The 22,322-nt window shown below is 38.9% G+C and overlaps 2 protein-coding genes across 6 annotated transcripts; one reads left to right on the plus strand and one right to left on the minus strand.

The window, feature by feature from the left end:
* Nucleotides 1-217: 217 nt before the first annotated feature.
* LOC136444718 (E3 ubiquitin-protein ligase RNF170-like) lies at nucleotides 218-4,291 on the minus strand. 2 transcript variants are annotated; one of them, XM_066442422.1, is made up of 5 exons: nucleotides 4,074-4,291; nucleotides 3,168-3,409; nucleotides 2,975-3,048; nucleotides 2,421-2,534; nucleotides 218-2,112 (listed from the first exon to the last, which is right to left on the minus strand). In XM_066442422.1, the coding sequence occupies exons 1-5, from the start codon at nucleotides 4,208-4,210 to the stop codon at nucleotides 1,822-1,824; spliced, it is 858 nt and encodes a 285-aa protein (XP_066298519.1). In that variant the 5' UTR covers nucleotides 4,211-4,291; the 3' UTR covers nucleotides 218-1,821. The 2 variants fall into 2 exon arrangements, with proteins under 2 accessions (XP_066298519.1, XP_066298520.1); XM_066442423.1 differs by having other exon boundaries at nucleotides 3,168-3,358; nucleotides 4,074-4,289.
* Nucleotides 4,292-4,511: 220 nt separating this feature from the next.
* Nucleotides 4,512-22,312, plus strand: LOC136444717 (protein Hook homolog). Of its 4 annotated transcripts, XM_066442419.1 has the most exons (26): nucleotides 4,514-4,711; nucleotides 7,045-7,130; nucleotides 7,361-7,433; nucleotides 7,601-7,651; nucleotides 7,957-8,089; nucleotides 8,652-8,719; nucleotides 8,916-9,002; nucleotides 9,357-9,505; nucleotides 9,939-9,968; nucleotides 10,731-10,810; nucleotides 11,097-11,161; nucleotides 11,884-11,967; nucleotides 12,261-12,303; nucleotides 12,541-12,626; nucleotides 13,037-13,201; nucleotides 13,591-13,660; nucleotides 14,030-14,108; nucleotides 14,271-14,411; nucleotides 15,526-15,619; nucleotides 17,601-17,635; nucleotides 17,939-18,021; nucleotides 18,479-18,579; nucleotides 19,123-19,227; nucleotides 19,348-19,419; nucleotides 19,928-20,070; nucleotides 21,493-22,312. In XM_066442419.1, the coding sequence occupies exons 1-26, from the start codon at nucleotides 4,673-4,675 to the stop codon at nucleotides 21,509-21,511; spliced, it is 2,181 nt and encodes a 726-aa protein (XP_066298516.1). In that variant the 5' UTR covers nucleotides 4,514-4,672; the 3' UTR covers nucleotides 21,512-22,312. The 4 variants fall into 4 exon arrangements, with proteins under 4 accessions (XP_066298518.1, XP_066298516.1, XP_066298515.1 ...); XM_066442418.1 differs by having other exon boundaries at nucleotides 19,928-22,312; XM_066442420.1 differs by lacking the exon at nucleotides 9,939-9,968 and having other exon boundaries at nucleotides 19,928-22,312.
* Nucleotides 22,313-22,322: the final 10 nt, after the last annotated feature.

Consider the following 22,322-nt stretch of genomic DNA (forward strand, 5'->3'; position numbering starts at 1 on the left):
GGAACGTTTATTGGAGGTTCCTTTTTTGAGGAGAGCCACACCTCAAGTATTTTAAAGAATGCACCATACTTTGAAAAGAGAAGGGGCCCATCTAGGTGTGAGCGGATCAAATAAATCAGTACAGATACACAGCTTGTCCTATTCAGAACAAACCTGCTGTGTTATGCAAATACAAACAAACAGTCAAAAGAAGCACACAAACACACACACATACATGTATGGTTTGACTTTTAATGCCTCCATCTTAACTGCATTTTTCATACATCATTGTAATATACAGCCATGACCCCCACTGGGGTAACTCTCTCTTAACTTAAAATAAATTCCCATCATAAATTAACATCAATAAAAATCTATAATTCCTCTAAGTACAATTCATAATCTACAATAATTCTCACTGTACACATCACATCAGAAACTCAAAGCACGAAATAAATACAACTAAAGCTCAGCAGGCAGAGCATTTAACATATTAGATTGAACTAGTTCTGCTGGGAAACCTTTCCCCACATTTCTGTAAATTTCTCAAAACATAGATGAATACATATCATATTTACTTAAGATATCTGAATCAAGGTACAAATATCCTGTTGATCATCATGGCTCAAGTAATACTGGTTTTGCACTAGGCTGCTGTTAAACAACAGCTCTCAGCACTTTGCTCCTACAAGCTGCCTCCATCACTATGAGTGTACCCTTGATACAGGATGTTGTTTCCTGCGGGCACCATAAGTAATTCTGTATCTTCCTGAAGTCTTTCAGACAACAGTTGTGCATTGAAGTGCAAAGCAGAAGCTATTTTACATCTGCAGGCAGGCAGTTTTGTTTCCTATCTCAACTTCCGACAGCCCTTGTGTAAAAAGAATACTCACCATGGTGAAATTGACAGACTATACTAGATTGCAGATTTCACTGCAACACATTTCTGTCATACACTTTCACTCTCCTTCTTTGAGAACTATGGACTTTGACAGCTTACCCTCCTTTAACAGCGCTTAAAGTTAAACCCGCTCGGGACCGGGAAATGCTCAGCAAACCTTCCCGGTCTCAGCCCTGCTCTTTCGAATGGATATTTTTGGTATTGGGGGTGTCACTGACAGTTGCTTATAAATAATTAATGAGCTAGCCTTATTTGACACAAACAGCCGTTATTTTGTTCTGAACCCCAAGTAGTGATGTAAGACGTAACCTGATTGGCTGATGGCTTCCCAGCAACCTTTGCGTTCTTTTCCACGAGATGAGCTTGTGCCAATCCTCTGATTGGCTGAAAGCTGTTTGCTGGTGACGCCCCCAATACCCAAAATCTTCGTTCAAACAAGCAGGGCTGACACCGGGAGGGTTTGCCGAGCATTTCCCGCTAAAGGAGAGTGTGACAGCTGAGTTAGCCTGAGTACCATTTAAACTTTCTAAAAAGTTTAGATACAAAGGATGTTATTGCCATTTTGGTTACCTGAAAGTCTTTTACAAAATGTCAGCTCTTGACAAAGTAGAAAAGTCGTTTCAGTTTACAAAGATTGTCACTCTTGACGGTTATTGCACTTTGCTGTGTATTATTAGTATCAGTGCTTGATATAGAAAGGTGGTACCAGTATTGCCAAGGCTATTATAAGGCAAGGTGGTAAGAGGAATAGTATGACACAGCAATCTGTTATCTTCTGATATTCTATAAAGTTCCATGAAACTGCATGTCTTTTACAGTTTTAGCTCTTTCATTGTCCACAAATTTCCCTGTTTGTAAAGTTGTTATATTTATATACAAATGTACTGTTGTACAGCTATGTATTTTTTTAAGGTCCCTCCCTGTATGATGGCCCAGATGTTTCACTCTGGATCCCCTCCAAGCCCCAACTCTCCCCTATTGGCCACGAAGGTCCTGTACATGATTGACACGTAGATCAGCAACACCAGGATGACAAAAACGTCGTCCACCAGCCCAAGAATACCAAACGCTCCCTCCGGGATGATGTCCAGCGGCGAAATGAAGTACAGTATGGCACCGAGCAGAATGAGAAACACGCGTACACGAAACATCATGACCAGCCCGCCAACGGTGAACAGCTCAACGAAAGCATGACGTAGCAAGGTCGGAAGGTCGTACAGGTAATCCAGCCACTACAGGGGGAAAATGTCAAAGATTAAAACACAACTCTTTTTACATGGACTGATCAATTATTCAATCCAATCATTCAAAACCCACCAATGATAAACGTGTAGGTACAATACATACAGTCACTATGCTCAAGTATCTAAGTCATGAGACCACCAACCTCCCATAGTAGATTAACATGGAACCCACAGATGGTCTTAGTAACTCTTACGCAAAAAGAAAGACTTAACTTTGGCTTCTATATATAGGCCAGAATGTAAGAAACAACTTACAGAGGCCTGGAAAAACACTACTAGTACATTGTACTACATACCGGCCTGGGCTCTCCAGAGTATCTTCTGTTGTAAGCATTTATTTCTCCAGCGATCTGCACCAAGTCATCTGAACCATTCTCTTCTTCAGTAAACAGAGGTAGCAACAGAGTCACCTGACACAGAAACATGAAATTTGACGGTTAGAATTATTCATCAGGACATATCAGCACTTTGGCATTTTGAACTGTGGTCACTTTGTCCATACTAGACCAACAGAAGGCTTTTATTTCTGAGAATTTACCTCCCAACAGCTGTTGATGGTAGATATACTGCAGTGTTGTAAACTTTAAAGCCAATTTCTGTAAATAAGACTGCCTCTCCAAGTTCAAGATTGGACTGTACAGCCATAGCAGACGCTGCGGTCAGCCTACTACAGACTGACCATGATGTGATGTCATTGGCTCCCGAGACAGATGGCTGCCAACGATTCTAAAGCCACATCGGTGCCAAAAGCGCTTTTTAGATATATTCTTGTTAAAAGATGTTAAAGTTGACATTGCAATGAAACTGATCTAAAGATAAACAAGGTTTAGTAAGTTTTTTCTGTCCTCACTGTTTGTCTGCAGACAGGACAGCCCACTGCTCCCAGCCACCTCCCATGTCTCCAGTACATCAGGATACAGTTGGCTGTGCAACAATGACAAAGGGAAAAAACACTGTCTGTATATGCATTGTTTCATGTTGCAATTAGCCCTCAGGCAAGAACTTGCAAATAAAACTCAATAATTATTATCATCTTGACTGACCACAGAATACGTGTCCACAGTTTGTTTCCACGGCAAAGTTGGTGTTCTCCATACATATGGGACACTGCCCGTTATTGGTGAACCTGGGCTGCCTGTCGCTCTGGGTGTCATCCAACCCCAGCTGCTGTCGTGCCTCGAGGATACGCGTCCTGTGATCGGGGTGGATGGTTGTTCCCATGGCCTGCTGTTGGCTGTTTCGGAGGAAGGAGGAACAAGATGTATCAAAGATGTTGGTATGCCAACTGGATAGAATTAAAGAAATTCTCAAAATTCCCAGTTGCTTGAGTAGCTATTATTTGGCATATCTTATTACCTGGATGTCTGACTTTCATTAATGTACATGTAGATGTTGATTGTTGACAAGTAGTAATTTGTACAATGTACTTGCTATATGGATTTAAGTTTGCGTAAATTGAATATGTTATGTTTGAAGATTTATTGTTATAAAGGAAAGAGCCTGAAGGATTTATGCATGTATGGAAATTGAAAATCATTATTATCAAAGAAACATTACATATAACCTTATACTTTAAAAGTTATGACAACTATAACAATACCATACTATACACAGAACTTTTACAATAACGCTCTTGTCCACTTATCAACAGGCTATAAGTTAATTAGATTTTCCAAATTCAGTGTTTAAAAAAAAATTAGGTGACAAATGTTAACTTGATTTTACATGATGTGTACACAAATTATGTCGTCCTCTCCTCTTAAAATACACTTTAGCCTAGTTTTCAAAGGTTCAAGATGTTGAAATATGACTTAATGTCTTGAAGGCTGTTAGAAAATTGCTCAAATGCCAGGCGTCTTTCAAAATTACTGTCTATCTAAATACAAAGTGAAAGTGTTATACCATGACGTGTACATGACCCTCACCCCCCCTCCCCATGTGATACTCACTTCCATCTGTACAGCACGGAGCCTATGGACACCATCATCATGCCCACCATCAGGCTGATGTACACAAGCTCATCCCCGATCCCTTCCACTAACGTTCCGGTTTCCGGACCGCCCATCCCTTCCAGCACGTCCTCCATTCCGGAGAAATCCGGACGTATGCACCTGTAGCTTACAAATCCGGAAGTGAACTGACCAGAAAATGTTTCGACAAGTACGCATGCGCCATGACCTTTAGATCGTGGTACATTAGGGATTGACCATTTTAAACAGCTTTCAGTTGAAATAATTACATTATTTAAGAACACTATATAAAAAAACAAGTAAAACTGCTATCTAACCATTTAGAATATGTAAAATTATACTATATGAATTGTTTTAAAGAATTTCTTCTCAAAAGATTTATTTTAGGGAAAGTTCAGACAACCAAAAATCGTATATAACGTACTGTCCCCAGAGATTGCGTACTAGGCGGGTTGTCGGTTTCCTCCCAAAGTCGCAGATCGGCGAAAACGTCGGAATTTCCCCATGATCTGATCAATCCAACCGGAATTTGAACACATTAGAGCCGTTAGAAGAGCCTAGAAGTCGCGAGGATCGTCATGGACAAGACGGAGCTGTGCGAGTGCCTGGTACAATGGGTAAGTTTGTGTGTGTGACTGCGTGGCAGATATACACTAGCCCAGTTTTGAGGAAGGGGGGGGGGCACTCTGTCTGCAAACAAATGGGAGCATCTGTTGCCGTCACGAGATATGAGGATACAAAGTTCTTTTTATCGGGAAGAAGAGTCGTGATCAGGAAGTAAAGGAATACTCTGGTTTCATGCAGTCCCAGTTTTGGAAAGCACAATCGCCTAGACAACTCCTAATTTGTTTTGTTTACGTCGTAATCGAATTTGAAAAGTTTGGAATTTGTTTTCGTCTTTGGGTTTAGAATCATATAGGCCTAAGGGGTGTTTATGTAGGTCATGTAGACAATTTTTAGTTTCAGATGTTTGTATTGTTCATTACATGATATGATAACTTGGTCAAATTGGAAATTCTGAATCATAGGTCATAATTTGTGACCTTAGACGGCTAAGTTATCACTCAACATACATAGTTATAAGTTTCATATAGTTTGTAGTTATGATACTACATGTAAATGTTGATTGAAGCTTTGGTGGCTGTAAGTTAAGTACCTTCTGAAATATGAGAACAGTGGTAAGTAGATACTACAGAGTAGTACATTGAATGACTGATTGTCTGATATGTGTCAAATAGACAACATGTGTGTTAGAATATAACTGTCAACAGTATAGCGTATATACTCTGAACTTTTTCATCCATAATCACATAGGAATGAAGATAAAATTCATCTCAATGTTGTACAGTCTGTATAGCCGGTATAACCACCATTCGGCATAACACACCATTCATGTACAAGCAAGAAAAATCATGAACATAGCATAACTTAAGTCATGACATTAAATTACAAAATGTATTTTCGATGACTTCACAATAACCAAGTACTTGACCATTTTCTGAGAAATCACTTCTGTTGCAGCAAAATAGAGTGTTCAATCCCAGTTTTAAACAGCTGTTTTCCTCTGTTAAACATGAAGTCAGTCTCTTGTTTTGCAGAAGAACAGAAATGGGGATTCCCTAATTTGGACCTCTTCCTGTGTTTTTGTTTCTTTGCCAGCTGTCAAAGGATTCAAGCATGAACTACAAATATGATTTTACATGTTGTGAAGTATGAAACTATGGCTTAAAATTTGATTAGATGACTTGTTGATCTTGCAAAGCTCTGTTTAGCTGTTTTCCATTTGGGTGAGGTTGCCTTGGTCATACCGGTACGAGCCATTCATGCACATAGAATTTCATGAAGATTAAGTTAGATGAAAGGAGTAAATAAAAATGTGTAACAAACTGTGTAACTATGGAACAAAAATGTCAAATTAAAGAAATCTAAATGCCTATTTAGTACATGTAAGTGCCCAAAAAAGCATTCCATCTGAATGTATTTGGCATTTTGCCCAAGAAGGACAATGATCAAGTGTTAGTGTTACTGTTAGGTCTTACTAAGTTTGCAAAGCTTTTAGGAAATGCAGATTAAACGATTTCTAACTAATACATTAGTATGCATGATACCTTAATGTGGGTCAGTTCTATGGCAAAATTAAAATTACTTTTGTGACTAAGATATGTTAGTCCAACTTCCAAAAAACAATGTAACAAATTTGATGTAGAACTGAAGTCAAATCTTGAAAATAGCATGCAACTTGCATTTTGCATATGGGTATTTCGAGGCCTGGTAAGGAAAGAAGAGCTTATGATTCAGTTAAAACTAGGACTCCTTATGTAACTGCTGATGACTGGAAAGTCTTATCTGTAGTTAAAGTCAACATTGTTATCATCTTAAGTGGTTATGACGTAAGGACAAAGTAAACCCTTCTTGTCCCCTGGAGTCTTCCTCTACTTTAGCTATAGCTAGCAAAATGTTTTGATGTTTGATAAAGGTTGAAAATTTACCACGGTGCATCCCAATTTATAACAGCATTAAGTCCAGTTGACAACAGTCCATACCTGTTTGACGCAACTGTATCTTGTGTATAATCCAGATGTCAACTGTCACCACTGCTGAGCTTAAAGGTCAAATGAAGATACAGTACTGTAATTCTTGAAAGTGTTGCTTTAGTTTCATGTTTGCAGTTTTCTCAATGATTGACGGTTTCATCGTGACTATAGTGCAACTTAAAACCACCAAGAACACTCCATTTTCTCCTTATGGCAAAATTGAATCACTGTAAACTTAAAGGCATTTATACTTACAGTATTGCAAAACTAACATATGATGTCAGCTAGTTCAAGTACTTGGCAGCCAGCCAGAATGCCCATATTTAATGGTGCAACAACTAGATGTTCCTGTACATGATTGAACAATAGATAAAGCAGACATGACGGAATATCTGACATCTTGTCTCCTTCCCCAGCTACAGACATTCAGTCTGAATGCCCCACACAAGACAGTAGAGGACCTTGGTGATGGCGTTGCAATGAGTGAAGCACTGTGTCAAATGTAAGTATAAAATTATTATGTCTGGTAACTTATGATCGTGACTTTCAATTGAAAAAAAAAGCAAGCAAGAATGTCTTTATTTTTAATAGTGTAGATAACCTGGTAGACAAACTACTTGGCGTCTAGTACATTTTTATCTGGAGTAATCAAGATATTTTAGTTATTAGCGACTCGCCGAGTTTTTGATATGTTCTAACACTTTGCAACATGATTCTTTGCCCCTCCCCTAGTGCCCCAGACTATTTCAGTGAGACATGGTTCGGCAAGATAAAACAGGACGCCGGGGAAAACTGGAGACTCAGGGTGAGTTGGGCTGAACATTATGTACATATTAATAATGATGTAGTTGTATTTTTGACACCTTACCAGTTGTAATGCCAATAACATCTAAAAACGTTTGTTGATTCATTTAGATGTGGACAATTTTTGCTGATGGTTGTCTTTCTTTACTTTAATTTTCCTCTCCACAGATGAGTAATTTGAAGAAGGTCCTTACAGGAGTGCTGGACTTTTACAGTGAGGTAAGATAAAGTTTGGTGTGTTTTCATTATTTCAGTATTTGTGATATGTGTAGAACTAGAAGTAGATCTAATGTTAGTGATTTAGATATATTGCAATTGGATAATCCAACTTTATTTATCTTTCTACGCATCCATATCTTTCTAGGCAAGTAGATTAAAGTAGACACAGAAGTTAGAAAATTTAGTTATCAACCTGGTAATCGTATTACAGTACAATGCTAAAATGGTGCCATTTCTTTACTGCTACACCTGATATTTCCTATATTTCAATGTTCAAATTTGTACCTTATTTTTGTCTTCACCAGGTGCTGGGACAACAGATAAATGACTTCACCCTGCCAGATGTCACCTCCATTGCTGAGCACTATGATGTGGAGGAGATGGGACGACTGCTACAGCTGATTCTCGGCTGTGCAGTCAACTGTGATCGCAAACAGGGTAAGATGGTCACCTCAGAAGGATAACAATAACAATTCTAGAGTTCCACGATCTCATACCTTCGCCAAATGATACAAGCACAAAAGGTGCTACTCGTAAACTACAATAAAACTGGAAACAAAGGAAACGCAAAAAATTATTTTGCCCAGCGAATTATAGCCCACAGCATGATTTTACAAGTCAATCCTAAAAAAGGAACCAGAAAAAAGTAAAAGCATTTTCATCTTAACTTTGTTAAAAAACTACAGGGAATATCCTTGTGTTTTGTAAGACGTGTGTACTTTATGTCTAATGAGTTGCGTCACAAACCCCGCCCCCTCAAGTGTCACAGGGTCAGTAATTTTTGTGGCAAGCCCTTCCCAACAAGACCACCTCTCAGCTGAGGTCTGGCGGAAACACAGCTTACAGTACAATTTGTATCTGTTGCACGTAGTCATTGCCAGTGTGGCCAAACATAGTTACACACAAGATTAAGACAGGGAAAATGTTGTGTAGACAACATTGATACTATGTGAGTGTTTCTCTAGTCCGTCTAACAATGCATTCCGTTTTGATGTTCCAGAGTATATCCAGAACATCATGGGGATGGAAGAGGCAGTGCAGCATGCAGTCATGAACGCCATTCAGGAGGTACATATATGTGGTTTCCAGAAGTTTTCTGTGTGCGCTAGTGAGACACCACATAATTGAAACCCCATGATTTGATTCCAGTTTGATTAACCTTACAAATTTTGTTTACTTGATAGTTTTCTTAATCCTTCCAACCATCATTCAGATTGCATCTGTTTTAACCTGTTCCTCTTTGTTGTCCCCTCCACATGTGCAGCTGATGAACAAAGAGGCACCTGCATCACCCGGAGTCCTGCCTGAGGTGGAGAAACAGCTGAGAGACACCGTGGAAGAATTGAACGAGGTGAGCTACTCCTGTCTTTTCTTTATTACTTTTATGTATTACTTGTCACAATCTTGATGTTTAGAATCTGTGTTTTCTCATTGTCATATGAATACATGTATGTCCATTCATTCCTTTAGACCCTTGTAATGCCTAGTGCCACATATAGCAGGAAGTAGTGCCACATATAGCAGGAAGTTTCATTGCTGTTTCATTAGCATGGTATATTTTTACACGGAGGGGTTGCATAGTCTGTAACTACTAGTATGTAAAAGGTAAATATTCCCTGTAAGCGGTGAAATCTAAAATCCCAAAATGCTACTTAGATCTGTGACAGCTGTTGAATGTGTAATGATGTTGTGTTGTACCTGACAGGTGCGTGCTGCTAAAGAGGAGATAGCCCAGCGCTGTCATGAGTTAGACATGCAGGTGCAGCAGCTGATGGAGGAAAACACCCTGATGAAATGCGAGAAGGACGAACTGTCCGACAAGGTCAACCAGGTGGATGGCTACGAAGACACCAGGTACACAGAAGGAGTCTGGTGGGAGAGGGGGGGGTGAGAAAGGGGTTTGGATGTTGGGATTTTGAGCTTGTCACTTGTTAGCCACAATTTGGGTGCAAAGATGGAGGGAGGGGGGCTGCTGGTCATTAAACAAGATCTTCTAAAAAAAGCTGGCCATGCGACCTCATTATGACAAAAAGATCAAGGTATCAGGAATTTAATGGAGGAAAAGGTAAACCATCTTTCAACTTTTTTAAGATCCTGTGGACTTTTTGATTTCTCCTGTTTTAAAGTTTTATTACTGTTTTATAGGTTAGTAGAAGTGCCTTATTGTCTAGTGGATTTTCCCATATTTCTCCTCTCTGTACGACTGGCTCTGACGTCTGGTTTCTCCTCTGTTCTGTTGTCTTGTTTGTTCTGTCACAACGTCGCCTTCTGTCGACACCACCTCCAGCTTTATAGAAACCATTCTGAGCGACGCCAGGTAAAAGCCATTCTCCTCATCACTCCATTCCCAGAGATTCAAATAATTTTTCAGCCATAGTTGCACGTTGGGCAGCCTGGCTAAACACTTAGGTTGCCCAGTGCTTCCTGTGGTACAGTCATTCCATATTACGCTTCCAAAAGTGTTGAAAAGTCTGATTTTACTTAGTCCAGTCTGAAATTTGAAACAGATCTTGGGTTGCTCGCAAAGCAAACCTTAAGCCTAGAAGACTGGGCAACCTCTTGTTTCCAACATCAATTTTATCACATCCTCTCTCCTTCTGCGTCACTAGCTTCTGAACAAAACAATTAACTCAAATTGTTTGACTTGTCCTGACTTGACTGTAAAATATTTGGACTGAGTAATCTACTTAGTGTGTTATAGAAGGAGAGAGGAGCTCAGAATTGATATTTTTCACCACTTTCACTGTGACGTTATTATGAGTTTATAAATGTGTTACTTTCACAATCCTTGATTATGTGACAGCAGTTCTATCTATCCTACTACAATTAGACATGTATTAGCTTATATTTATGTTATTTCATTATGTAATATAGTATTGTCATAGGTATTTGATAAAGGTACCTTACAATTGTCTACCAAACTTTGGGATGGCAAATCTGAAATCTCAACTTGTGTATAGATACTGGTTCCTATTGGAAAAGTTAAACTGTACTAAAAAAACGCCTGGTGTGTTGAATATTTGCTCATTTTGACAGATTGTTAAACAAAATGTTTGCCCCTCTCCACCAATGACTGTAGCACCCCAGCAGGCAGACGGTACATCCAGCTGACTCATCAGGTGGAACAACTGCAGGAGGAGACCTACAGGCTAGAGTCAGGTCTGTCACGCCAAAGGTCTCTTATTAACCTTAAGCACTCTGAAGTAGCCGTTTGGCTACCAATTCTCTATTGGTTACAGAGTTAGGCAGCAGGGTTATGGTTATTAAAAACAAGTAGATGTAATGTAGAATTGCATGTTAGCAATTTCAGATACAGATTATGTGCTGTTTTAAATCCCTAATAAAGGGGCTTTCAGATTATCATATCGGCTTTGAATTTAGATACAAGTTCAAATACAATTGTTGGTATGTTCTCTTATTGTAAGTTGTCATGTTCCTCCCACAGGGCGAGATGAGTACAGACTGAAGTGTGAGGAGATGGAGAAGGAGATCCTAGACCTAGCAGGGAAGGTCAGACAAACTGGATTGTTTTTAAACCTTTAAGTCCATATTTTAGTGTGAGAAATATGACGAAAGCGCTCATCAAGACATGATTAAAAAAAAGCACTTTGAAAGTGCTCGTTATAACATAACAGATAAAACACATGCATCAGACAAACTGGATTGTTTTTTAAAAACCTTTACGTCCATATTTTAGTGTGGGACATATGATGAAAGTGCTCCTCGAGACATTATGAAAATAAAGCACAGTAAAAGGGCTTCTCGTGACATGATGAAAATGAAGTACAGTAAAAGTGCTCCTCATAAGATAGGAAATAAAGCACATGCATCAAGAGAAGCAAACTTGCTGAACAAAAATATACAATGGTACATGTATCATGAAGTATGAAATGTGAGATAGGAAATATTTTGCAACAGTGATTTATGCATGGTCAATATGATACAGTATCATTTAAAGAAAGTACAAATCTACAATGTTTACCAAAGGTCCTTATTCAACTAAAGGTATATTTGTAGGTGTGATGAAATCATAGATGTTGTACTCAAGCCTGCGGTCTGTTACTATAGCTTAAGAACATTTTCAAGACCCATTTCTCCTTATCGAGTAGGAAAATTGTCTGAATGGAAAAGACTTGATCAAAATGATCTATAGCAGAGAATAATGGAAACTAAGCTTTGTGAATGCTCCAACTTAAATGTATGACTATGTATGTATGTATTTCCCCTTACAGAATGAAGAGCTAATGGCACTAGCTGCAGAGACACAGCTGTTAAAGGATGAGATGGACATACTCAGACAGTCTGCTGAGAAAACAGTCAGTAACACTTTCACTGATGCAGAGGATGTCGTCTTTGCGACTTTCACTTCTGCATTAGAAAAAGTCTGTCAGTGATTTTTTTTCATTTCTGTAGAAACCAAGTGAAGGAGAGGGAAGTTGTTTTGTGCTAGAGATGAAAGTTTGTGTTCATACAGAAAGCTGATAGCGTAAACATAAATCTCCCATTTCATAGATTTATACTTTTGTTTGCAGACTAAAGGAGTTGCAAATATCATGTGCTACAATTTAATGAAGTTTAGGTGTCAACTATGTTTTTCTTCAATTTACAGTCCAAGTATGAGCAGACAATAGAAACATACAAGAAAAAATTGGGTGAGTCAGATTTAAATGAAATGTAGATACAAATGTGTTGTACTGTACAACTTTGTTCATCATCATACAACAGATACATATAGGCGTCTTCCTGTTAAAACAATACAAGTAACTCTTCTTTGATAAGCTTTGCTTTTGCAATAGCCTGGTGCACATTTTTTTGAAACCAAAGTTACAATTCTTTCCTCATTTGTTGTAAGTGCATATTTTAACTGATTCCAATTCTACATTTTCCAGAGGACTTGGCTGACTTAAGGAGAACTGTGAAGATCTTGGAGGAAAAGAACACAGGTTACATGCAGCAAACAGTTGAACTAGAGGAGGTGGGTAGGATGAGAAAGCCAGACTTGAAGGCAGCACAGGTTGAAAAGGCTTGTAATGCCAAAAACACCTGTCTAAATGCTGTAATTGTACTTTCTTAAGTCATTCAGTCATTGTACTTTCTTTGTTGATTAGTTAATGTATGGTAACTCAGAGCAAACATTGTAGACAGAACTTTTGTGTTTACGTAATACTGTAAATACAGAGATGTTCACAGTGGTTTTCTGTTCGCGGTTTTCACGGCGACCGTTTGACCGCAAACCTAAAGCCACCGCAAACATTTGTGTCCAATACTGTAGCAGTATGTGGCTATAGCGCTGCCTTAGCGTGAAATAAAGACCACACGAACTTAAATGCATTTACAGTATACATGAAGGCACCATCTGATGACGTTTGTACTTTGAATTTAAAGGAACTGAGAAAAGCGAACACACTGCGCTCACAGCTGGACATGTACAAGAGACAGGTGCAGGAGTTACACGGTAAGGTGTCGGAGGAAACCAAGAGGGCTGACAAGGCGGAGTTTGAGCTGAAAAGGTCAACAGAAAAACTGGACACTGTTCAGAAGGAGAAACAAGTAAGTCGTTGTTAGCATTTATGTTGTATGATGTGATTCAGAAAATGTTAAAACTCAAAAGAATGCAGCTTTGGTATAGCCAGGCTATGGGTATTTTTCATGCATTGGGATTATGTTTAGATTAGGGATTTTATGGATTGTGGATTACTTTAGCTTGATTAAGATCCAAGATTACCCTTAGGTAAGTTTGGGGATTAAGAGTTATTTCAGAAGTAAGTAAGTAAACTTTATTAAGAGTTTGAAGAAGGATGCTCTTACTCATATACAGTATAAATTAAGGATTACATTTAGATGCAGGTTTGTATTGTTAAATCAATGTGACACTATCCTCAACCCTGCTAATGCCTAAGTTAAACACTGCCGTCAATCCTGCTATCTGTACCTTACAGAGAATAGTCAACGAACGGGACACACTAAAGGAGACAAACGAGGAACTACACTGCATGCAGCTTCAGCAGGGTAAGGCTTCTCAGATATAGGTTTTGGGACCATATTTTAAGACACTAAGATATGGATTTTGGGACCACATTTTAAGACACTAAGATATAGATTTGAGACCATGTTTTAAGACACTAAGATGACAATAGATGCTCACTGCAAAACATCTGTTCTTTTTGTTTTGTTTTCAGGGCTTTTATAGAATGGAACAACCTTACAAAATTATAGTGCAAGAAAAATATTGCATAACACACAAAAGTTACTATTTCTTTGGATGGTCTTGCTCAGTAGGTTAGTGATACCACTGTATGACTAGCTACTGAGGAGATAACATTTGATACTTTATAGTGGAATTATTGCTCTGATTGACAACAGCGTTTTATTCAACAGGGTCTCTAGCAGGCATCAGTGATAAAGTAGAGTCTCCTGTTGGCTCCCCCATCCCAGAAGTGGTACCACCCGAAATCAAGTAAGTGTTACCTATTTTCCTGATGATGTCATAGGATGGCAATGTTTGTGTGTTTTTTACACCATTGTTTCTGTTCTTATTCCATATACAGTTGTAAGTAGAAGCCAACCAAATGAGTGGCAGAGTTGTTGACTTGTTTACCTCTGTTTTTGTTTACTCCAGAGAGAAGATGATTCGCTTACAGCACGAGAACAAGATGCTGAAGCTGAAGGCGGAGGGTTCGGACGACGAGAGACTTGCGGTTTCCCAGGCGATGTTGGACGATGCCAACGCCAGGACGAACGAACTTGAGACAGAGAACAGGTGAGGAGCGTGGCTGGGAACAAGTTGGAAACTTCTTCCTTGTAGTTTTGATGATTAGATGCCTTAACTTATCAACCTAGGATTGATGTGTTCAAAAATTCATTTTCCTAGAATGATCGTAGGGTGGAACTTGTTGCCACCGAGCACCGTAGAAGCATCCTCATTAGACAGCTTTAAACAATGCATGCAGTTAGATATGCGAAGGTTAGACGTGACAGGTCATTCAGTGTAATAATAATATAACCAGCTGCTCTCGCGCCGCGTGCCTGCGAAGCTGGTGTTTTACGTTGAAGGGCGGTTCTACTGGCTATATACATGTAGATACAGAATCTGATGCAGATGCAAGAGAAAGGATTTTTAGATACAACTTTACCACTTTTTACAGCTATACTGCTGTAGAATGTTATGGTAGAATGTTTCTATCAAGTTGTGGTAACTTGTTGATTTGCTATTCATATGTTTGAAGTATCTGGAAAATAGCACCAATTCTAAAAAAAGAAGCCAGCTCACAAAAAGTCTTCTAGCTTGAGTCTTACACTTTAACTGTATCCTGCCGGCAAGCCTTATAGTGTATTTTGACAGTTTTGAATTATAGTGTTTTCAGTCTCAAATGACTGTCATTAGGTCTCATCTGCATAATTAATGATGCACTTAACTGAATTTACGATGACAGCAGGCAGGATGAATCACTTCCATCAGTCGGTGTGTCTCCTATATGCTTTGATTTCCACCTGTTTGTAGTGGTCTGTTCAGTGTCAAGAGATGGTGCAAATTTTGAGATACGTGTCAACAATTTCCATTTTAGATTTCTGCTCATAATTATTTTGTTACGTGGACATTGCTATTGGTCATTTTGTCCGTGCGGTGTAGAGGTCAGTGCACCTCTGGTTCAAATTCCATGGAGCTTAAGTCCGGGCTCACACGCAAGTCTAGACACAACTGGAAAAGAGTCGCATTGTCGTTTCAGAACTGTAGCTAAGCCGCATCGCACAACCACTAGCTTCTTGAAAAAGTATCATGCTTCACCTCAGGTAAGGATGATTGCTGTACCTTTATGAATATTCTCTCGTAAATGATGCAATTTGTTTTGTTCTGTTTTCTTTGCGGAGTGCAGGTTGGCCAACCAGAGGATTCTGGAACTCCAAGGTCAGTTGGAGGACATGCAGACCGAGCAGGAAGAGGTCGGGTCACCTGCTAAAGACCAGGATGTAAGTAACCTTTGCACTGTAACCTTTCAACTTCAGCAAGGTACTTGGAGTAGAAAATTAGGAAGATATTCCCTGGCAAGGGATAGAACTTAAATGACCTTGAATGTTCCGTTTTAACAGATGGAATCGTGAGATTTCATCTTTTCCGAGATTAAAGCATTTGCTATAAGCTGGGTCATAGTTTTAAAAGAAGTACAGGTATGTAGAACTGAAGTAGCTTGAGTGATTTGCCAAATGAGGAGTAGTAGTTTTTCTAAGTGTGAATAACTTGATTGCAGTGTTTTAACAGTAATACAAACAACCAAGTTATTATACAGTAATAGGAATTAACATCATCAAACCTATAATTCTAAAATCTTCTCTTACATCGAACATACCTTATATGTGTTAACATTATTTCATGCTAACTTTCATCATGTCCTGTTAAGTTGTATACAGCGGTCTTGTTACTTTGCTGCATGCATGACTTGTTTCAGCAGTTGCAGGTCCATAATCTTTTGCCAGAAGGTGCCATACTATTTCATCCCTCAGTGGATGTTTCATATCGGTTGCAGTTCAGCATGCTTCTGCCAGAGGGTGCTGATGTGCAGCATGTCATACATGTCATTCATTTGTTTCTCCAACCTTGCCATGCATGTTCTAACTTGGTGTTTGTTTGTTTTCTTGCATGCCTTGTAAACAAATCTCAGGAGTTTGTAAGTATGAGTAAGGTTTTGCCTGTAGTGCAGAGCTTGCTTCTTGTGGCTTCCTTTTGTTTCCGCACAGCTGAAATCTCACTGCTTAATCCTGCGCCACTAACATCAGTGTGTAGTGTGTTTGCGTATTTAGAGTGCAGAAGTGATCGTTTGGTTCTTTGAAATTACCGCAAAGACTTTTTAACATACTTAGTTATACTGTAGGTTTGTGTGTATATGCAGTAACCTTCTTGTAGCACAGAAAGTGAAATACGTGCACCAAAATCAATGTAGTAATATTATAAGACCATTTCATTAGAAATGTATGTTGGTGAGTAATATGAATGTTTTCAGCAATATCAGGGCTCTATGATTGCCAATCTGATGACTTCTTTATTTATTAATTTGCTGCTGGCTTTCTGAATTTATCATATGATCAGCAATCAGTGCGTATTTGGTGAAACGGGTGATCAATCGCACACAACCCACAAAATATACTTTTTTGTCAATTGTTTTGGAACAATTACAACAGGAAAAGACCTGACGCTTTCATTGGGTATTCACTTTGACAAATTCTAAAGTTTCTTGACATGACCGGTGTCAACTTTTTTGTTAATGACTTTGAACTCTACCTGTGTGTGTTACTGTGACACAATCAAGTCATACATGTTGGACAACTTTGTAGACTCATTCAGTTTCCATGTTTAACTTTTTGTTTCGGCTTTAAACTAACTCTTACAACTATTCCGTGTGGTGTTGTGTTTAACCAATCAGTGTGTGCCTAGTGTGTGATGTCATCACCTCATTAACCAATCACAGGCATGTGTCACAACCCTGATGAATGCTGGGAAGTGCAGAAAACCAATTGTCAAATATCATGTTCCAAAGCTCTGCTTATTTGACTGAACATTATTCATGAGTTGGTGAACACATTTTTTATCAAAGCCCATCTATATCTTCATTTGCCACCCAAAAAATGGCAAACAATGGACAAGTATTCATGATAAAGTAGTGTTATGCTCCACTGTTGGCCCTATGGTCAAGTGAAACATAATGGTTCTGACCATTTTGCACCTGTAAGCACCTGTAGCAGAAACTGCACCTGCACCTGGGTAAGCAGACAGGTGGTGTAGAATGGAGGGGGGGGAGTCATTTCAAGAAATGCTACTGCAGAAAATTGTTTTCCATTACAATTGAAAACCTTTTCCAAGTTAAAGAGGGAACGGAAAAAATAAACTACTGTGCCTTGAAATCCAGCCTTATTCTGTACTGAATAATCATTAACTCAGTGTCATTCTATTTTCCAGTCGGTTGCCTTGAGGAAAAAGCTTGAGGAACACATGTAAGTCTGTTATGCTTTATCGTAAAGATGTTCACAGGTGTAGTGTGCTGTAGAAGCCATTCTTTTGACATAATTAGTGTTGAGTGACCCTTGTAATGATGGAGTTAGGAAATTCTTTTGCTGTGGATGTATCTTCTCCGCTGGTCTGTAATATTAAGGGTACCTTTGGTTGTACATTGGGTTTACTGGATAGATGTGGTACAGTCCTTTCGAGTCTCAGAGATAATGTGATTTGTGAGAGAGAACGTGATTTGACAGTTGATATCTGATGCACCTTAATAATTGGATGTTTCCTTTCCTCAGGGAAAAGCTAAAAGATGCAGACTCCCAGCTGCAGAAGAAGAAGGAGTACATCGACAACCTGGAGCCTAAAGTCTCCTCCAGTGGTGAGGAACCTGACATACCTGCACTTCATAAGAACCTCCCTTAATACACAAGAAATGCAGAAACAATATTAATACTTTGAATGCACAATGATGCTGGTGTGTTATGCCAAATGGCGGTTATACTGGCTATATAAAGAATAATAAAGAATGATAATGGCATTACTGTTTTTGACTTTATGTACATGTGCATAGTGTAGTGTGCTTTTGTCTTGTGGACAGCTGACAGCATTCCGAACCCCAATGTGCGCACTGCTATTAGGGCTTAGACTTTTTAAGGTGTTGATCCAGTGATTGAGGATTTAAGAGCCCACCACACTTAATGATCAATCAATAAGACTTGGGCTTAAACCAGTCCCATACTCAGTACTTTCCAACATAACTGTAGAAAAAGTGTTATGTAACCCCTGGAGTCAGTTTGACAATTGTGAGATATGAAAAACTGTCTGTATTCCCCTAGCGGAGAAGATTCAGCAGCTTCAGGAGATGCTGAATAAGAAGGATGACGACATGAAGGCCATGGAGGAGCGGTACAAGCGCTACCTGGAGAAGGCCAAGAGTGTAAGTGTCTACATGATTGTATTAACTATATAACTGTCTTTCAGATGTACGGTTGCCTTCCTGTACCACACAAAATCGGGCTCGAAATACTGGGTGCATATGCACTTTTGTGCACTCAGAATTGGAGCAGTGCACCTAGATAAACATTTATTTCTGTAGTGTAATGTGCTAGCACAGCATATTCCAGACATTTATGTGTCAGAAAAAAAGTACTAAACCTTTGTTGTGTTACTTGTTCGGAATTTTGAAGTTACCTATGGAATTTGGGTTTATTAAACTTATGTTGTGCACCCAATTTTCTTTCTGCAAACTTAATGTTTCAGGTTGAGTGCATTAGTGCACCTATCCCCAAATATTTCAATTTTGAGCCCTGCAAAAATGTACCTGTTGGACGAACGATATTGGGGACTAAACTGAACCTGTAAAACTAAAAGAGGAGGAATGATGATAATGAGGGTGGATCACAAATAGCAGTAGTGCCCCCCTTTCCTATTGAGACCCAAGCATGGCCTGTTATGCTTACTTACTTCCTCTCTGTTCTAGGTGATCCGAACACTTGACCCCAAGCAGAACCAGTCATCGACCCCAGAGGTGCAGGCACTGAAGAACCAGCTGACTGAGAAGGAGCGACTTATCGACCATCTAGAGGTAGGCTGTGGAGGTGTACCTGTTAGGAGGCATTTCTATTTTTGGTGGGTCTCCCGAAGGCCGTATTTTACTTACATAATTCTGTATTGATCTCATTATATTAAATTTTGTTATTCCCAGAGAGATCATGAGAAGGCCAAGCTGACGAGAGAACAGGAAGAAAAACTTATTGTATCCGCCTGGTATAACATGGTGAGTGGCCAGCTAGAGGTCCTTTTGCTAGTTTGTAACATTATGTTTTGGTTACAAAAGTAGTTTGTACCAGTCAGTGCTCACTCAAATGTTGACATGCACAGGTAGATGTAGTATAGAATGGCTCTCATCAAAGATTGTGATGATATTGCTGTTTGTCGTAACCAAAGGTTAATGATATTTTTTTGTCCCATATACGTATTCATTCTTTTTCTGTCACTCACATTATTGATTCTATGCCAAAAATACTTACTCAAGCAACTGGATAAAATTTCAAAACAGTCAGACGTTTCAGACAGCATCCGCTATCTTTCGAAGGAGGATCTGGTAGAACTGGTTTTATACCAAAGCTCTGAATAGATATGTTAGTGAAGGGAAGACAATTTCAGATGGTTCAATAGGATATATAGTAAGTTAAGACAAGGTTGTATGCTAATGAATCAATTAGCCCCTGTTGTTGCCCCATATTGATTCTATGTACACATGCTGTTATGTCTGTTGCCAACAGGGGGCGCAGCTGCACAGGAAAGCGGTAGAGGGTAGACTGGCCAACGGTGGGCCGATGCAGGGGGGACAGTCCTTCCTCGCCCGGCAACGGCAGGCCACGTCGCGCCGGACTACGGTCTCCACGACGCATCCCGGTCATGCTAGGTCTGTAAACTTTGTCAACTGAGCCGGGCAGATGCAGTTTTGTGGAATGGGTTTTAACTGTTTATAAGACATGATTGTCAACTAGTCTTATTAGTACTATAGATAAACATTGGGGGCAAAAGTATCATTTATTTAATGGTTTAGTTACTATACAGTAGAAGACTGTACTCATTTTAGTATACTAACAGTATGGAAAAAAGAAGATACCAAGAAGAACAAAAAAATGTGCAAAGAGCATGTGGGAAAATCTGCATAATTTCTATAACTTAGGAAAAAGAAAATATTGAAGGCTCAAATTGAGCTTTTTAGTGCTACATATTAATTACAGTTATTGCACATGAAAAAGTCTCAAACAGTTTTAAAGCTGTCAAAACTAGTCGTCAGAGACTTGGAAAACAGGTGAAACCAAGTCAAATGGATTTTTAATTTGATTTACTAATAATTATCATTATTGGATATTTACTACATGTAAATACTACTGCAGAATGTTAAGACCACTATTTAAACATTAGCTGCGAGACAAAAGATGTAGGACAGCCAGCAGTACCTATCACTTTCACATACTCAAGTGGGTCAGGCACATTGTGACAGCGTTAACTAAAACACTCATGAAAACCCATGGTCGAAATAACAAAAGAGGACATTGTCCTTTCCTGTGACTTGTCAAGGCTCTGGTAAGTATGTATTTTTTAGATGGATAGATTGTATTTTTATAGAGGGCTGCTTTTAGCAGTATGAACAGTATGAAAACTGTTACTTCGAACTTCTAGGCACAGAAGTTGCCTAGAAACAAGATCTCACATGAACTTGGATGTGGCAAAGGCACATGGCAGAGTTTAGGGAAGAATCAAGTGCAAGGTTGTCATTTACAGACCTGATATTCATCATATGTACATGTACATATACATGAAAACTGCTTACTACTGTTCTATACAGAATCTGCTTTAATACAACTGTTCTATACAGGAAAACTAATTACTACTGTTCTATACAGAAACTGCTTACCACTGTTCTATACAGGAAAACTGCTTACCACTGTTCCCAACAGTAAAACTGCTTACTACTGTTCTAGAACTGTCAAATAATGGTTCAAGAGATTATTTAGAACTACACCAGTTTGGATGCAGTTTAAAACTGTTGAAATTGTTTCTTTCATATCAACAGGAATTACATAATGAATATACATGAATCGGGGTTTGCAAAATCTGCAACTTTTGGCGAAGAAATTGTTTCTTTCATTCTTGTTTTCCAATTCAGATTAACTGCACTCATGCATTGTCTTCATACATAGCTTTTAGTCCTGCTCTCATTTTTCTCCTTTTAGCCTTTTCCTTTATCCAATCATTCTTTTGCGCCATCTGACTAACTGTACTGAACTGCTTCATAACTAACATGCTGTATTTCTGCTGTTTTTGTTTACAGTGGTGATGTGTTGCCATAGCAAAAGTTTCCTTAGCGATGCATGTTGCATGGTGGTGTTGGCTGGTGCTGGGTGGTGGATAGCTGCACGTTGTACATCTGCTTCGTAGCTACATTTTTTAAAAGGCAGTTTTACCTCATTTTCCCTTTGTTGTCTCATTTTGTTGGTAAGGAATGGAGCAATTTTGTGTTTTGCATGTTTTAGTGCAATGCCAAAAATCCATTTTGTCTAATGCTGTAATTTTAAATGGGAGTGATGTGCACATCTCAATGCTGGTTGTTGTTGTTGTTTTTTGACATTTTGTAAAGATACAGCAAAACAGAACAAATTTGATAAAGAGAAACCAACATATGAAGAGTATGTATGTTGCATCTATTTAGGAAACAATCAAAATTGCCTAGTAATTGTTCATTCAAAAATGCTAAATTGTAGGCTTGTGGGCCAGGCCAGGATAGGTTGTAGGGGGTGTGAAATTGGAAAAAAGTTGCCTAGTTGGAAAAGGTTGCACAATGGTCCTCTTTGGAAATAAATTGTTGCAGCAATCGACCACTGGAAAAAGTAACATACCATGCAGTCCTCTCCTAGCCTAGCCCTTAACCAGTGCAAAAATCTTACCTCTATGGTGTAATAACGGACATGTACATTTGTGATTGTTTATTTGCCTTGGAACAACTTATGGAAAAAAGATTGTAATCCCAGCTAAGCATACACTGTGAATGTACATATACACCAATGTGATTACTTGCATTTCAAATGTCCTTGTCCAATCCCACTCTCTAACATGCCTTGGCTATGAGTTTTATGTGAATAAGTGGAAAATCTTCTGGTTGTT

This window comes from Branchiostoma lanceolatum, chromosome 11, assembly GCF_035083965.1.
Source record: "Branchiostoma lanceolatum isolate klBraLanc5 chromosome 11, klBraLanc5.hap2, whole genome shotgun sequence".
In the NCBI taxonomy this organism is placed as follows: domain Eukaryota; kingdom Metazoa; phylum Chordata; class Leptocardii; order Amphioxiformes; family Branchiostomatidae; genus Branchiostoma; species Branchiostoma lanceolatum.